Source organism: Glycine soja, chromosome 7 (genome assembly GCF_004193775.1).
Source record: "Glycine soja cultivar W05 chromosome 7, ASM419377v2, whole genome shotgun sequence".
Classification (NCBI taxonomy): domain Eukaryota; kingdom Viridiplantae; phylum Streptophyta; class Magnoliopsida; order Fabales; family Fabaceae; genus Glycine; species Glycine soja.
In genome coordinates, this window is record NC_041008.1 from 3560614 (window position 1) to 3578013 (window position 17400).

The following is a 17400-nucleotide window of genomic DNA, read 5'->3' on the forward strand; positions in this document are numbered from 1 at the left end:
GATGAAAAAAATGGTGATGATTAACTGTGGCAGACTTCAACTTGACTGATGAAATATCCGAGGTTGTTTTTTCTTCGGATAATTTATTGTTCAAGTAATGGTGTTGGTGGTTAAATTTTAAAACGAAAACTGTAACTAAAAAATAAATAAATTTAAAAAACGAATCATTCACACTCTTCCCTAGCCTTGGATCATTGGCCAACATTAACCAGGTTGCATTTCCCATAATTTTTGTCATATACTAACTTTATAATAATACTAATAATCATTCAATTTCGTGGCATAGGGTGTTTCATTTTCACCCTTTTAATTACTTTATTGTTGCCATCATTTGAGTATTTGAAATAGACGCATGTATTGGACAAAACGGACATTTTGGTAGTTTTGATTAAGCCGTGGTCAACACTGTGTGAAGCGTACACTGTTGTATTGTATTGAATTGCTTGAAAGTGTTTACATAATAATTTGGTTTTAGCAGAAAATGACAGTGATATACGTTAATTAACTTAATTGCAGGGTCTTCTGAGACTGTTTGAAAGTGTAAATAATCTATCTTTTCACTTCGCAAACACTTCTCAAGTCTTCCACCAATCAAATCAAATGCTTTTCTTTAATACCCATATGATATGATTTTGCCGTTTTCAAATTCAGTATCTTCCATTTCACGTCCTCTTCTATCTATATACCGTTCGTTATTATATTAACAATATATTTGAATATTTAATGATTCGTAGAATAAATAACATAAAAATTAGTGTTTTCATTATTTAAATATTTTGCCATAAAACTCGTATAATTTTATTTTATTATTTGAAAAATGAAGCAATAACATATAATTAGCATTTTCATTAAAGTTTGATATTTATACACTCATAATCTAAAATAATTTTACATTTTCATTCAATTATAAACTTATTATCCTTAATTGTTTGTGATTATATAAAATTATTTTATATTACCGGTGCATGACTTTTTTTTTCTTTTCATTATTATTTTTGTTTTTGAGAGGAGAGAAATTAGATTTTTTTTCATACACATAAATCTAAGAATCAAAACTTTAACCACATATTTAAGATATAAGATCATTTTCTTAAATATAGATTACATGTATTATTCCCAATAATGCTTCAGTCAAAGTGAAATGATTATACACAACGAAGTTCTCTCTTAGTATTTGATTATTGGTCATCTTAATCACATCATATTGGTTTCACATTCTTTAACTAAATCATTGAATAATTCGATTGCTATGTAATTACATTGAATTACAGATACTTTAAAATGAAAAAAAAAAAAAAAACAATCATTATCAATGCTGCCTTACACTTAAAATTAAAATGTAACTAGTGCTTCTTAGATTTTTCAAATAACAAATAAAGTAACATGAGAAAACCAGCTTTTGTAAATGAAAAGAAATGGAAAAATAATTTCATAATAAGATCAAAATCGTATTGTGAAAGAAAAACGACAAAACTTTATCATAGAATGAATGACTTACTATAATTTCTGTTGAAATCCACTAATGCTGCGCTTACGTATTTCGAATTTCTTAACTCTCATCACATTTTACTTGCTAATTATCAAATAATTCAGGCTCTACTAACATTCATTATAATGAATGGTGCACGTAAATCACGGTTCACACATTAAGTATGACGTAATCATTTCTTAAATTCAAATAATGCCTGAAGTGTTTCACATTATTGTTAGGGGATAGGAAGAGGATGATATATAATTCTGAGTTTGAGAAGAAGTAATTAACAATGTAACATAATGCTTGATGGAAATGGGAAATTGAGTTTTGGCCACGTGTTTGAAGCTAGTCATGATAAAAACCAACTCGATTTCTAAGTAAATTTACTTATATTTTAAGATTGAATTTTAAAATATATCACTTAGAAAAGGACTTTTACTTAATAGAAAGTAAAAAATGGTGATGCGTGTAACTTTGTTTGTTGTTTGTTGAAATACTACCAAATAGCAATGGAGGTGTGAAATGTGAAAAATTCTATTCTATTTTGAAAGCCGATTTTATGGATGAATAGATGGATGGAGAGGAACTTCTGTCTTATTGATTTGGCTTGCAAACGAATCTGTCCCCCCAATCACAATGCAACGTGTCTCATCTTAGTGAGCAAATTCAAATCATAAAATCTTATACCAACGATTGAAGTTGAAGGGTGCACCGCAATCATAAATCACAAACCTTAGACGCCACCATGTAGGGGTATACCAATACATGTCATTGTATGTATTGTTAGCATTACAAGTTAGAAGTGAATGAGATATAGTATAACAAATAAATAAAGTACCAGAAAAATAAATAGAAATGATATATATCAATATAATATAGGCTATTTAGATCGATAAAAAAAAAGTGTGAAAAAAATACTTACTTATTTAAATGCTTACAAGAGTGAAGGAAAGAAATAAAAAAAATGTATAAAAGAAAAATCATCTGCTCGGTTATTTTTATTGACATAAAGTTATTATTGTTTTAATTATTTACTCAATTTTTTTAAGAAACTAGTAAAAAAAATAAAAAAGATTTTTATTTCAAGTCAATTTGGGAGGAGTTTTTCTTGTGAGTCCTACATAAAAACTTCCCTTTTCTTGTTTTTCTTTTAAATAAGCAGTCAAATTTTGATTTATTTTTATTCATCATAATTAAAGTTTTTGACTCATCTTAGTGAGCAAATTCTAATAAAATAATAAAAAGGTAATCAATATGCATAGTGAAAATTCTAGAGAATATGATAAAAACCAAAATACATAGAGGACCCAGGAAATCATTAACAAATTTTACAAAGTTTTCTGTTTGACACATCTAAATGACTCTGAAAGTTAGCACAAGTTAATGACAGTAGATAATGAGCTGATATAATTGCTAATGTTGCATATAACTTGTATTTATCCTTCCAACATTAAAAACATTATTGAAAAGCATAAAAGTATAAACAAATATTATATGAGCTAGTAATAATATTTTTAAAATGAAAATTAAGTGTGAACTAATTTTGTTGTCAAGGAACCTTATTTGCTCCTCGACCATTTGAAGTTGCTCCTATAACCTATTAACTTCTTGTTGGAGTTCCTGATTAAGAAGAGATTTTCAACAATAATTTGGTGAATTGCAATGAAAAGAAAAGTTTTATTTTAGAAGAAGAATGGATTATATTAATTCGTATACGTTGGTGTAAACATGACGTAATTAAGAAGTTAGTGTTTAACATAAAATATAACATGATTTGTTTAATTACCTCAATCTCAGAGTTAATGTCTCCTAGACTTATTTAAAGCATTAGGAAAAAAATAGCACAATTAGATCATCCAAAATACTTTAGAAAATTATTAAATGAATTTTTAAAGATTTACACGAACTTGGCCCGTTGAAGAGCTATGTCATTTTCACTCCTTAGTTGCTGAAGGGTCCTAAGCAGATACTGCAAAATGTCCAAACATTTTATGGAGTTACGTTAGCAATAAAAAATTTGGTGTTTTTATTTGAAGATCTGTAAAATGTACCCAAACCTAAGCTAACTCAAACAAGGATTTTATTTTATAATTCTTAACAAGTGATTGGCTAAACTTTTGAAATTGACTTATTATTTTTGTAAAAATTCTTACATAATTGTGTTAGAATAACAACCTTCTAAGATAATTTTTAAAACATTGTCTTGAAATGATAATCATTTTAAGATGGTTTTGAGAGATCCTTATCAAATACTAATTTTTAAGAATGTTTTTGCAAAAGGGTTTTCATTGAAAAATCTCTTATTTACAAAATCGTCACCATCTTATATACTAAGATGATTTTTGAGAATCATCATCGAAAATGCATTATAAAAAATTATTTTCTTAGTAGTGATTCATGATCTTAGAATATGGATTGTCAACTCATAATTTAAAAATTAGTCAAAATAATTTTTCAGTTACGAAATTGATGGTGTTCAACCGTAGTCTAATCAGTCCTTAATTAAATCTTGTTCATCATATTTTATAAAGTGTTAGTGATTTTTTTGGATCTTTACAATACACATAAAAAATAATTTATGCAAAACTCTAATTTTAATTGGAAAATAGAATCACAAACACACAAGGTATTATACCTAGTTTCATCTTATTAAAATTGTTGGGTAAGTGTTGATGTGATGCTATTTTCTAATTAAATTTCACTTTAATAACTTCCACTTTCACGGATTATAAAAAAAAAAGAAACTTTCACTTTCACCTAACTTTATATTCAACTTTAATGCAAGGATTAGCAAAGAAAAACACTAATTTTGGTCAAAGAATAATATCACAAATACCTAGATGATATACTAATACTCAAGTTTTATCTTATATTCTTATTATTAGTAGTAGTGATGAAATTAATAAAAAGTAGCAGTGATGAAATTAATAAATTTGTAAGTGTTATTTGGAGCTCCTAGTCATTCAACTGTGGCACGTTAAACTTCTGAGTTGGACCATACCTACCTATTCTAAAAGGGCTAAGCGCCTTAGCCTTGTGTTTTAAACCCCTGAGGCTTTTGGGGTAGTGTTTTCAAGATGGTTCAAGAAGACATTTTCTTCCTTAAACCAAAAAGGAAGAAGAAAACAAAAAGATTAATTTGAGTTGACACAAAATTGAGGTACAGTTCTTAGTATTATTCTTTATTTAAAATTATAATTTTGCATGGTAATTGGTGCTATAAAAAATCACATTTAAAATAGAAAAATGATTTTTAAGGCAATATTCAAATAAGGATGAAAGAAGAATATAAAATGAGTAAATAGCGTATGTATTGGCAATGCATTAAAAAAGTTTACATTATCGTTTAGTCATAAATTATTATATAAAAATACTAAGAAAATTACTGTTAGTTTGGTGGTTTTGAGTTATTTGTCTTTCTTGTATGCGGATATATAGCTATGAGGATGTACTTTATTGGGACATAATAGGTATTGAAATTTTCATCATTGATAGGGATTTGAAGGTTTTTCTACAACTTAACCAAAGCAATTTGTTTGATCTAACCAGCATGCAGAAACGTTGTCTATTTGGTACTGAGACTTTCACCTTTGACAGAGACTAAATGAATCTTAAATACATAGAGGCACTGTGAAGTCAGAAGTGTGAAGTACAACTCTGTCTATTGGTACAGATGCTCGTGCGCTATTATAAATTACATGGGAGAGTTTAGAGCTACAATAAGTGCCTACATTTTGATCGTAAATAACAATAGAAAACATCAAAACTTCAGAAACTTGTTTTTTCTGGTCTTATGAATCCACCAGAATCCAATTTAAATATAAGCTTTAATTAAACCATGACGATGTGATAAACTCGAGTCATTTGGACATCTTTTTACTTATTTCTATTTTTACTTCACCTACTGAATAAGACCTTTGGTCTCGTCACAAAAATACAATTTCGATCTTCCTATCATTCAATATTTCTCTGCATGTCAGCACTTATGAGATAAAACATGGGCTTAAACGTTGAGCAACGAACTGATATGATTGGCCGCATTCAAAAGAATCCAAACGTTGAAATTAGGCATAGTGTTAGGGACATCAAAGAGTACAAGAGTTTAAACTTGCAAGAATTAGTCATTAAAACCTTCATAATAGTCTTTAATGTTCCTAGATTAGCCAGACTTAGCGTTAGGTATTCTCTTAATGCTGTGTTGAATTTGAAGGTCATGTCCGAGGCAAAGATCACTTTAATGCACTGTGTATAGGAGTAACACAGTTTCACACACACAAATAAACGGGAAATTATTTTTTTATAACAATTTTTTATGATGATAGGAGAAATATGAAGATAAACACAAAAACAGGGAATAAAATAAATGTTAAATTACAGAAAGATTGTTTTTATTTATTTATAGAAAAACTGTCACTGTCAATGGAAATTGTTATATCACTCTTAAAGATGAAATACTTAAACAATTTCATTTAATTATTGTATATTTACATATATTTTATTTTATTGTAATCTCAATTGTTGACTAATGAATTCAAAAGTGTATCTCTCACTTTAAAATGTAGTCAAATTTAGTGGTAAAAGTTTAGTATCAGGCCTACACTCATTTGATAAGACAGTTCCTTTTCTGTTCAAAGAGCCGCAGTTTGAGATGGTGTGGTCAATCAACAGTATCTCTAATTGGGTGTAGCAAAGAAGAATAGAAACAGGTCAGGAATTCATCTCCAAGCTATGTACAATTTATCTAAATCCAACTAGAGCTATGAATGACAATATGATCCCCCTCATACTGATATAACTTAGAATGGTGTCACACATGACAACTGATACATTTGCTGCAAAGAGATTAGATTATTCACTATTCAGCACACTTCATTTTTGTTGAGGGTTCAGCATAGCAATCCCTCTTAAGTTAACTGCAACAATTAAGGGATAATAATAATAATAATAATAATAATAAACAACTAAACTCATACACCACAAAGCTAATGCAATTCGAATCTACCTTAACCTAGTTATCCCTCCCTCGGTCATTCACTGCCACTATTATTGTTATGATTGCTGTTGTTATTGTTGGTGGTGCCATGGTGGTTGTTGCTAGGGTTACCACCTTTTCTTCCAAGTTTGAGCTGCGAAATCTCTACCTGGGTCTTCATGAAAAACTGCATTCTCTGCAACTCCAAATCCTTTGCGAATTTCATCCTCTGCTTCTCCATCTCCACCACCTGCTGCAGCTTCGAACTCTCCGCTTGTTCATACGCCTCGCCGAATTTCAGAATCGCCTGCGTCAGTTCCCTCACCGCGCTTCCCCAACCCTTCGCCTTCCGTCTTTCTCCGCTTCCTTTCGTGGTGTTTGAACTCATCAACCGCGGCCTCTTCCTCTCGAAACTCTCCGGCGGAAAACTGTCGCTCGACGCCGGCGACGACGCGTCTCGCTCCTCCGAATCGGACTCCACCGGAGGACCGCGGCGCCGGAACTGAATCTTCTGGTTCTTCAACGGAACCGGTTGTGGCTGTTTATGAGGATGGTTAAACTGATTCGCGCCGCCGCGAACGCCGACCGGAATTCCTAACGGAACTTTCTGCGGTTGTAAATTACTGTTTCCGGCAGCGCTGGTGCCGGAGGCACCGCCGACGCCGGGGATCTTGGCGCTTGGACCGATTAATTGTTCCAGTCGGTCGTAGAACGGCCACTTGCTGGTGGCGCCGGCGGCGATCTTCGCCTTCTCCGATTTGTACTTCTTCTTAACGGTGTCGATCCGGTTTTTGCACTGGATATCGGTCTTCGGCGCCTTCGTGTAATCCTCTCTGACGCTCACGATATCCGCCACCTCCTTCCAGTGCTTCTGCTTCAGATTTCCTCTGCTCAGTTCCAGATACCTCTCTCCCCACGCGTCGATCAGCACCGCCGTCGCACCTTCGCTCCAGCAATCCTCCCTTCCGCCGCCGCCGCCTCCTCCTCCGCCGTTTCCCTTCGCCGGCTGCTGAATCGGAAGCGCTAATGCCAGACTGTTCGGCGGTGGTGGCGGCGCCTGAGGCGCCGGAGCCGCGACCGTCACCGTTATCCGACCGTTCGCCCTCGGCGACGACGGAGGGGATCCGCTCGCCGGCGAAGGATGCGACTGGATCTCGTCGTCGTCGTCCATATCCTCCTCGCCGCCGATCTACCGTAGAGAGAGAAACAGAGTAGTTAGAGAGAGAGAGAGAAAGAGAAAAACGAAGCTAGGGTTTTTATTTAATTTAATTTTAATTTTAATTTTGGCCGGCGAGAATATATCGACGCCTTTTCGTGCATTGTTCATTTTTTTGGTTTTTATTTTAAACAAATTTCGGAGAAAATTGGCTTCGAACCTTTTTTCGGGTTTCGTTTGACGGAAGAGGTGAGTTGACGGTGACCGTCGACACGTGGGGAGAGGGCTGAGGAAGGGCGGATGACGTGGCGGAATGTGATTGGAGGCTGGTGAAACTCCGTCACCGGCTCAGTTGGTGGACCTTTCTCTGTTATTGTCTGGTGTCACTGGTTCACGAGTTTGACGATAAACACAACACTAACCTGCTTCCGTGGTCTCCGCCGATATGCCCAATTTACCCTCTTCATTTATTAATTTCCCTTTTTAGGAATCATATTACTCTTCTTTTTAAAACAAAATTCATTTAATTTTGAAATTTTGTTGACGGGAAATTCATAGTTATGGAACGTTTTTAACATGATAATTTTTTTTATAGATAAAATTCATGATAAGTTTTATAAAGATATTTGTCCCTACTCACGTACAAGATCACTAAAAATTAAATTCACTTTTTTTGAGAAGTGAATTGGTTACTTATCAACTGCACAATCTTTGTTGATTTTTTAACATGTCAATTGTTAATTAAATTGAATTTTTAAAATTATTTATGAGGATTGGAGAAGAAGGATAAGAAAGGAAAGAAAATTGTAGCTGGTTGAAGAAAAGATGACGTAGGAAAAGTGGTAAGATAACAGCTTTGAATGTTGTTTAGAGGCATGACGTCAAGTTGTTTCTCGTTAAGTAATTTGTATCGTAGGTGTGCCTAAGCCTAACTATGGTGTAGAGTAATCAACAACAAAAAGAAAAGTATGTAGAGTGGTGTCTGCACCTCTTTTTTCTTCCCAATCCTCATCTCAATTGAAAATGGTATGGATTCTTTTTGATAATAAAATGGTATGGATTCATCCAAATTCCAAATGGAAAGAGACTGGTTGAAATTAAATGTCTATGAATATTGGAATGAGGTTGGTTGAGCTTATCAATTTAGTTTCATAGAGTAAATCTCACTCTATATAAAAAAATATTGTAAATATTTTTTGGTGAATTCCATTATAAATATTTTGTAATCAAGCAAGTTAATTTGAGAAATTGAAATTTGTTTGATTTTTTTTAGAAAATGATATGATTGAACGAGGATAAAAGTTATCTTATCTAATTATATTATTATGATTATTAACAACTAGGGGGACTATCTTTCTAAATTTTTTAAATGATAAAAAAATAAAAAATAAAAACAGTTAATAAAAAATGATAGAATAAATAAAAACTAATAATATAAAAATAGAGGAAAGTTAACATAAGTTAGAAAAAAAATTTAAATTTAAAGAGTAGTTTAAAGATAAAATTATTCAAAGAAATATGTACTTCAAGGAGATAATTATCTTCATCTACAATTATAGATATTAGTATCAAATATTTTATAAGTCAATTATTATAAGTATTTCTCAATTTAATCTAAATTATTGAAAAAATTACATAATATCACACTCAATACTTTTAAATTATAAACTAATTCAATCATTATTTTTTATTTTACGGCCCAGTTAAAAATTATTTATTCATTCTATTCGTTTTTTTTTATTGAACCTTATTTTTAACATAAAACACAGCACACAGAAAAAGTTTAAAACAAACTGCAAATTATTATAAACTTATAATCGCATTAGAATAATAAGTTGTTGTCTTTTTTATATAGAATTAATAAGGAGTTATCTAGACAATGAGAAAATGACTATGTTCCGTAAAATTAACTAAAATGTTATCTGAAAGGTGAAAGATTTATTGGTTATTGGTATTTGAAATTTGAAAAATTACTTTATTAAGATATAAGTATTTAATAAAATTAGTTTTTGGAGTAACTGAAAAATATAAATCGATAGAAAAATAATAAAATTATGATTTATTTAAAAAATATAATTAGAAAATTAAATAAATATATTGATGATAAAAATAAAAAATATACAAAATTAAAAGATAATGTTTTAAAAAATATTATTTTATTTTTAAAAATACTAGAAGTTATTAAAAAAATATTTATCAATAGTTAAATAATTTTTTTAGCTAATAGAAAAACTAAAAACTAATTTAAATATCTTATCCAACATAATGAATAAAGAAGATAAATCTTATATCATTTTTAAAAAAAAGCATGTACTAGTTAGTGGATTGATTATTTCATATAGTAAAATTATATGTTTATAAGTTTAGGCTGAATTTAATTGAATCAATTTTTAAATTTAGGTTGAAATCTAACTGAGTTTAATAATGATTTTGATTTTTATAAACATCATTAAAAAAAATACACGACTTTTTAATGTTGGCATCGTTAAAAAAAATAAAGAATATTATAACGTTTCTTCAGTTTTCTTCCTTTGGTGACATTAACTTTTCATTCTTGTGTTACAATTTTTCTCAATTGCATTTATTTTATAGTTTAATGCACACACAATTCATTAGTTTCCCATAAAATTTGGGTTCTTTACCGAGGATTCTGTTTTTGTGGTCAATGTCTCGAGGTATACGAACATATACACTGTCTGGTGGAAGATGATATACTGTTGAAGTTGAAATATATAGCCATAATAGAAAACTAACCGACAAGCATGACAAGTTTTTATCATTCAAAAAAGAATGACGAGTTTTACTTACTTAATTTTGTTTCATGGTATAGTAAAAGAAAAATATGTAACGAGACGAGGATCTCTGATCTGAGAAGAGGTACCGTGGTGACCTATAATTAGAGTGTTTATGGGTATAAATTATAAGTAAATTTAGATTCACCTAAACAAATTTAAATAGTTTAGATTACATATTTTATGTGTTTAGATCAAATTTGATCCAATTTATTTAAATTTGTTGAGTTTTAGTTTATGTTACAGGTTTTAATATTAAACGGGCTGACATGTGAATCCGGACCATTAATTCGTAATTTATATTAACTTATTATTTAATTTTATATGTAATATATGTTTTTTAATTTTAAAAAATAAATTACTATTATATCTTGCTTAACAATTAAGAGTAAGATTGCCTCTCATTTTTTGAGTTTTCATGATTTCACTCAATTACTCACAAAATGGATTCAACTCCTAGTTAGTTATAAAATATTTATTTAATTTTTTAATTTATTTTAAACTATTTTAGATTTACCTAAGTTTTAACTGTATTACCCATTTAACTAGTTGAGAACATTGACATTTTTAAACTATGATATAATTATTTTAGTTTTTAGATGATTAGGTTTAATAGGTGTAATATTTGAGCATGTTTATTATATTTTAATTTTAAATTCATGTTTAACATAGCATGTTACTTAGATGATGATAACGACAATAATATAATTCTTCTATTGAACTTTTTTTATAATTTGACTACACATAAATAATATATTCTATATTTTATTTAATAAAAAAATTAACTTATAAAAAATATTGAATTTTAAAAAATAAAAGATAAATTTAAATGTTTTAATTCATGAACCCAAATCGTTCACAAACAAATTAATTTAAATTATACTTTATCCAAATTATTGACAAACAAATTAAATTTGATTAAGTTGAATGATAAAATTCTTCAAACTCAATTAAAACCAACGCAGGTACATCCATACCTATAATTAAGCCCACTATGTGACAAAGGTCCACCGTTTGAGTCGTGATTTGTTTTTCCAACAGCAGAATCCCACAGAGATTGTACAATAGCTTAAAGTGGATGTGAGGTCTGCATCAATGCATGGAAAAGACAACCTTTTTTTTTTCCTTCAAAGATGATATATATATATATGTAGAGAGAGAGAGAGGAAACAATCAAATTTTCATATAGAACAAAACTAAAATAAAACTCACCATTAATGATTCAAGTGAAATTGGACTTCAATTCTTTAAGCAAAGCCTTTTTGATAGAAATTAATTTATACATCAAAATAAATTGAAAAGATGAGTTAAGAGCTATTTTTTCTTAAGTAAAGATTACATTTTAAATTTTGTGAATGAAAAGAAAAATATTAGTAAGTAATAATATGCTTTCTAACATATTTTGAAATATATTTTTTATTATTGATTAAAATTTATTAAAAATTACATAATTTTATAATTTTTAACAAATTTAAGCTAATAATAAAGTTTGTTTAAAAAAATATATATTATCTTTCTATCCTTTGTATAAGAAACAAAGAGATGTAATTCTTATTTCTTAGTTACAAGAAATATAGACTCATTATTAAATATATTATTACTAGTTTTATTCTACACCTTTAATTTAGTGTAAAGTCTACTAATAACACACACTCATCCCTCATCAAGTGTTTTCAATATTTTTTCTTTCTGATTAAGTGTCTTCAATATTAACCATGTATAAGTTACATTACAGAGGACAAATTATTCCTTCAATAAGACACATTTTTTTTTTTAAAATAAGTGTGTTAATTTTTTTTAGTAAATGGTCAATTTATTCCATAATTTTCTCTTGTTATCATTTTAGTCTTTAAAATTAAGAAAAACTTAAATAAATCCACAAAATTAACTAATTTTTGTGGTTTGGACTTATTTGAGTTTTTCTTAATTTCATAGACTAAAATGATAATAAGATACAAATTTAGGGATTAAATTGATTATTTATTCTCTTTTTTATACATTGTTACTTTTTTTGGTACATACTAGTATCTTAAAATATTATATAATGATTTTATATTGTCTCCGATCACAAACTATTATATATGATAAATTTATTAATTTTGACAATAATTATATACTTTAGTCATATATCAATGATAATTTGTGATTGAACGACAATGTATAATAGTTTTACAATGTGTATAGTCATTATTAAACTCTAATTAAATTTAACTAAATTATTTTTATTATTCTTAATTAATTGATTATTTGTTTTTTATTGAAAGGACCTAAGGTAATGTTGTTAACACTTGTACAGGAAAAAACAAGTGTTAAGAACTTCAGATACCTACCCACCAAAAAAAAACTTAAATACTTCTATTCCCTTAAATAATTTCATCAAACTTACTCAAATTAATTTGGACTACTGTGACTTTTCGGATAATAAAGGAATAAATGAAAAAAATAGGAGTTCAAAATAATTGGAATACGAAGTTTGGATTGTCTTGTCACATTGACATTGTGTTGATCAGTTCCAAAGCAGACAAATTAGAAGCACCGGCATGCACCATGAAAACACCAATAAAGGAAATTTCTTGGTTTTTTAGTATTTAGCGTAGTTATATAAAGCATTATGGCCTGGTTAATTCAATCATCCATACCCCATCTGTAAAAGACACATTTTCTGGTGCACTCCGCCTAATTCTTGGCTCCTCAAAACAATTTTCCTTTGGAGTCATCGATTCTAACTCATAAGCTATTAGCTGTTGGAGCTAAATTGTTATATATAATCTCAATGGCATGAATCATATAACATCTGCATTAGAATATAGCCAAAAAGGTTCTTGCCTCTTTAGAGTTACATTTTTTCTAGTTTATCCCAAATAAGTCATGGCTTCTGTTCTGTCCACTTCGTCAATTTCATTGGCTACTCTCTCCTTCAATTCTGGGGTCAGAAGAACAACCACTCACCAAATTAAGAACCTATCCATAATGGTAAGATAAACATTTACTTAGCAAAAACAAGTTTCTATCTTGCAGGGGCAAGTCGATCATCATTGGTTCAAATTAGTTTTCTTAAAGTTTGAGTTCTGAATATGCAAATGTTTCAAAAATTTGAAGGAAGAGTTGTCACTCATAATGATCCATTCTAATTTGATTAGAATCGATCATGAAAGATATATGTGGTCTTGTAGGAAATATTTTTTTTTTAATCATAAGTGGTTCATATAATTTGTTTCCTTATGTAGGGAAGCTCTATGTTTGGTGAGCTAAAACTTGTGAACAAAGTCCAGTTAAAAAGGGCAACAAAAACGTCATTTGCACTCTCTGGTGGCATTAACACTATAATCTCGTGCTCCACGGTAATAATTTCACTCATTTTATGATATTAAATACTTCTTTCCAATGTCTCTTGTAGGCTCCTTTAATTAATGTGTTCCATTTATTGGCTGAAGGCTGAACTAGAAACTCTGCAAATTGTACAAAGCACAATTGCGAAGCAGCTTTCTATTGATGAAGCCACTGTGACTCCCCAAACTAAATTTTCAGATTTGGGTGCTGATTCTCTTGACACCGTGAGGCCTCAAATTCTAACATTACTCTATAGTTGTGTCTCATGTATGATATAAAATAAGTATTAATCTGTGCATAAAGTGCATTGTCATATATGTTTTGGTATGCTTGTATTTGAACAGGTTGAAATCATGATGGCTTTGGAAGAGAAATTTGACATTTCCATTGGAGAGGGTGGAGCTGAGAACATCTCCACCGTTCAAGATGCTGCTGATCTGATTGAGAAGGTGACGAATGCTTCAACCTAAGCCAAGCTGCGTTCACATCATAGCTTTCATCACTATCCTTTTTAGATTTTGACAAAAATTGATTCAATAGAATGCTTAATTTCAAGTGGGTTGTCACATCTCCACATTTACTTAGTTTCCTCGAATAAAAGTGGCTAGCTCTTAAGTCTTTTGAATTGAAAAGATTGATTGCTTGAGGCCATAAATTTTCATTTAACAGTTATCTATTTGAGTTTATAGCTTATACATGCTCAACCTTTGGAGTGTCAAGTATGTATGCATGAAGATATTTCGCTGAAATTTCTCATGAAATTAAACATTACATAGGTCCCAAATGGAAAGATAAAATATGGAAGAATAGCCTTTAATCCAAAGTAGTTATATTTTGAGTTTGTAACATAAAGCACTAAGTAAGCACCAGAGGACTAACAAAAGCAGAAATTAACAAATATAATAACTACTTTCTAGCTTCATCGATTTCAACTGATCATAGAGATTTCAGAGTACAGAATTCGTATTTACAACAGCCAAAAAATTCAAAAGGAAAAACAAGTTAAAACCATATATACTAATATACAGAAGCTGGATTTCTACTCCTTTACATCCTCAGAATTCCATGAAGCATTGGTTCAATCTGCTGAAAAGACCCTGCATCATCCGAGCCATTTTATTGGTAGGTACTCATATTTACATATACTATATAATAATAATAAGGTGCCATGCATATTATGATATGATTGATGATTCCCTTTTGGAAATTAGAATCTGTGTTGCCGTTTGTACAGAAATTAAACGTAATCCCTCTGCCTCTGCCTCATGATATTCAAATTTCAAAGCCAAAACATCTCATTTCCCCTCTCAACAACGATCCAAAGCACTCATAATCACCCTGCAGACCATAAAACAAGAAGAAAATTTAGACACAAAAGAAATGGGCATGTAAATGCAAAGGGCATATGTGTCATCTCAAAGGGTGTAGAAATAAAAATAAAAATAAAAATTAGAGAACCAATCGTAAATTGTCGGACTTCTATTCTCGGCACTCTCCACTGTTGACGATTTTCTCCTCGTGAGCTTCTTGAAATCACCGCCTGGTGCCTCCGCTGCAAATTATTTTGTTCTTTTGTTAAAAAATTGTCACAAAAAGTTTAATAATGGATTTTTTTCATGGTATGATATCATAACTATTTTACTAAAAGTAAATTCTTAAAAAGTTACGTTAATCTCTGGATGATTTAATTGAAGAAATTCAACAATTTTTTTTTTTTGCCAAATTCAACTACTTCTTATTACTATAAATTACAAATACATACTTATGGTAATTTAACATACATATTTAAAAAAAGACAAACAAGAAAGAGAATAAGATTGCAAAGTAAGGGTTTGCGTTTAGGAAAAAAATATTTTCATCATGCATAAACTTTTTCTCCCAAAATGTACAATACTTACAGTGAGAAGATTATATGCTTCGCAAACTAGTTGAGAGAATTTATAAAAATATATTATTTTAACTTGTAAAAAAGGTTTTATTATAATTTCTTATTTTCTTGTAAATACTAAACTAGATGATAAAAAATACACACTCCCTTGCTTTTAGTGATGCTATCTAATAAGAAGAATTAAAGTTTTTATCTTGACAAATAAACATTTGATTAAAAAATTATTGAGATAAAACTCTAATTTCGATCATATTTTTATTTTATTTTCTTTGTATCTCTCTTCTTTTTTCTTCCATTGCATCTCTTTCTTTTTATCACTTTTTTTTGTCTTTTTCTTTCTTTTTTTGTATTTCTCTCTTCTCTCGGCCTCAATCCACTTTTAATGGAGACAGATTATCAATATTTTCCATGTCACAATGATATATATATATATATATATATATATATATATATATATATATATATATATATATATATATATATATATATATATATATATCAAAGATTGTGTTAGTGTTTGTGTTTCGTTTAAAATGATCATAAAAAGGTTCAGTTTCTTTGTCTTTTGTCCGTTCATGCAAACAAAGCCTAATACAAACAAGAAGAAAATAAAAGAAACATTCTGAGAAGACAATCACCAATATATATATATATATATATATATATATATAGAGAGAGAGAGAGAGAGAGAGAGAGAGAGAGAGAGAGAGAGAGAGAGGTGTTACGAGTCAAGGGGGTGCGAGGGGTGGTAGGCGCAGAAGGAGCAGAGGTGGTGGTGGTGGTTCCGAAACCAGATTGGGAGCGAACAATGGTGATGCTGCGACTTATCGGAACATGCTCCGCCACCGTTGACCGGACGGAGCTTCCGCCGGAGAACGAGTTGTACTTTCGGAGCTTCCCCAGACCCGTTTCCGGTGCTGGACCCGCCAACGTTTCGTCCCATAGTTTGTGAAGAAAACCCATGATCATATATATCTTTTCTAACAAATATTTATATGTGTTGTTTATTTCTTTTGTTATAACTTGTAACTCAGAGATCAAAGATTAAGGGAACGAAACGACAGAGAAAACCAGAAACAAATTAAGACTTTTTTTTTTCTTTTTTTTTTTAGTGTGCGTTTGGCAAGCGTGTGAAGGTACTTATAATGAGAAACAGAAGGATGAGGATGAGAACGAAGACTTAATAGGTTTAATTGGAATTAATTAATCAATTATTGACAGCTATATATGTTAGTGTGTAAACTTAGCTCCGGCTAACACGGCTTTCTTTTCAGCCAGCAAAATATATACCCGTTGCTATGTTGGCTCAGGCTAATTTTGTACATTGCAAATTAATCTATAATCCCAAATATGCATTTATATTTTATGACTTGTGTTTTCTTTCTGATCTTTTTTTCTTTTTTGTGAATAATTGATGAATTGTGTTCATATTATTGACATTATAATAAAGCTCTTGAGAGACTTACGTGTAGCATACGTTGGTTTTTGACTTCATCACATGCATTTGGGAAGCATGTGAAGAAATAAATTAAATAGAATATATGCTATGGTTTGAAAGAGAAATTGGAAGGAAAGGACTTGGAAATTGCCACAAGAATTCTCATAATAAGGATTAATTAATAACTTTAAAACAAATAGTGAAATTGATTCAATAGTCTTAAGCATTGAGCCAAGGATTCAATCCATATACTTCAATTTGTGAAATATAAAAATAATCTAGGTTTAATTCTCATATAATATATTTTAAAAAAAATTAAATAAATGACTAAATTTCGAATCAAATATTAG

The 17400-nt window shown here is 30.1% G+C and overlaps 3 protein-coding genes across 4 annotated transcripts; 1 reads left to right on the forward strand and 2 right to left on the reverse strand.

Annotated features, from left to right (window-relative positions):
- Positions 1-6158: 6158 nt before the first annotated feature.
- On the reverse strand, positions 6159-8040 carry LOC114418203 (trihelix transcription factor ASIL2-like). The gene is made up of 2 exons (XM_028383434.1): positions 7823-8040; positions 6159-7635 (listed from the first exon to the last, which is right to left on the reverse strand). The coding sequence occupies exon 2, from the start codon at positions 7615-7617 to the stop codon at positions 6502-6504; it is 1116 nt and encodes a 371-aa protein (XP_028239235.1). The 5' UTR covers positions 7618-7635; positions 7823-8040; the 3' UTR covers positions 6159-6501.
- A 4998-nt stretch (positions 8041-13038) lies between these two features.
- On the forward strand, positions 13039-14417 carry LOC114418204 (acyl carrier protein, chloroplastic-like). The gene is made up of 4 exons (XM_028383435.1): positions 13039-13367; positions 13622-13735; positions 13829-13948; positions 14069-14417. Exons 1-4 carry the CDS (start codon positions 13263-13265, stop codon positions 14192-14194), a joined length of 465 nt encoding a protein of 154 aa, XP_028239236.1. The 5' UTR covers positions 13039-13262; the 3' UTR covers positions 14195-14417.
- A 197-nt stretch (positions 14418-14614) lies between these two features.
- Positions 14615-16731, reverse strand: LOC114418205 (dormancy-associated protein homolog 4-like). 2 transcript variants are annotated; one of them, XM_028383437.1, is made up of 3 exons: positions 16338-16731; positions 15202-15276; positions 14615-15062 (listed from the first exon to the last, which is right to left on the reverse strand). In XM_028383437.1, exons 1-3 carry the CDS (start codon positions 16579-16581, stop codon positions 15058-15060), a joined length of 324 nt encoding a protein of 107 aa, XP_028239238.1. In that variant the 5' UTR covers positions 16582-16731; the 3' UTR covers positions 14615-15057. The 2 variants fall into 2 exon arrangements, with proteins under 2 accessions (XP_028239238.1, XP_028239237.1); XM_028383436.1 differs by having other exon boundaries at positions 15183-15276.
- Between the last annotated feature and the right edge of the window lie 669 nt (positions 16732-17400).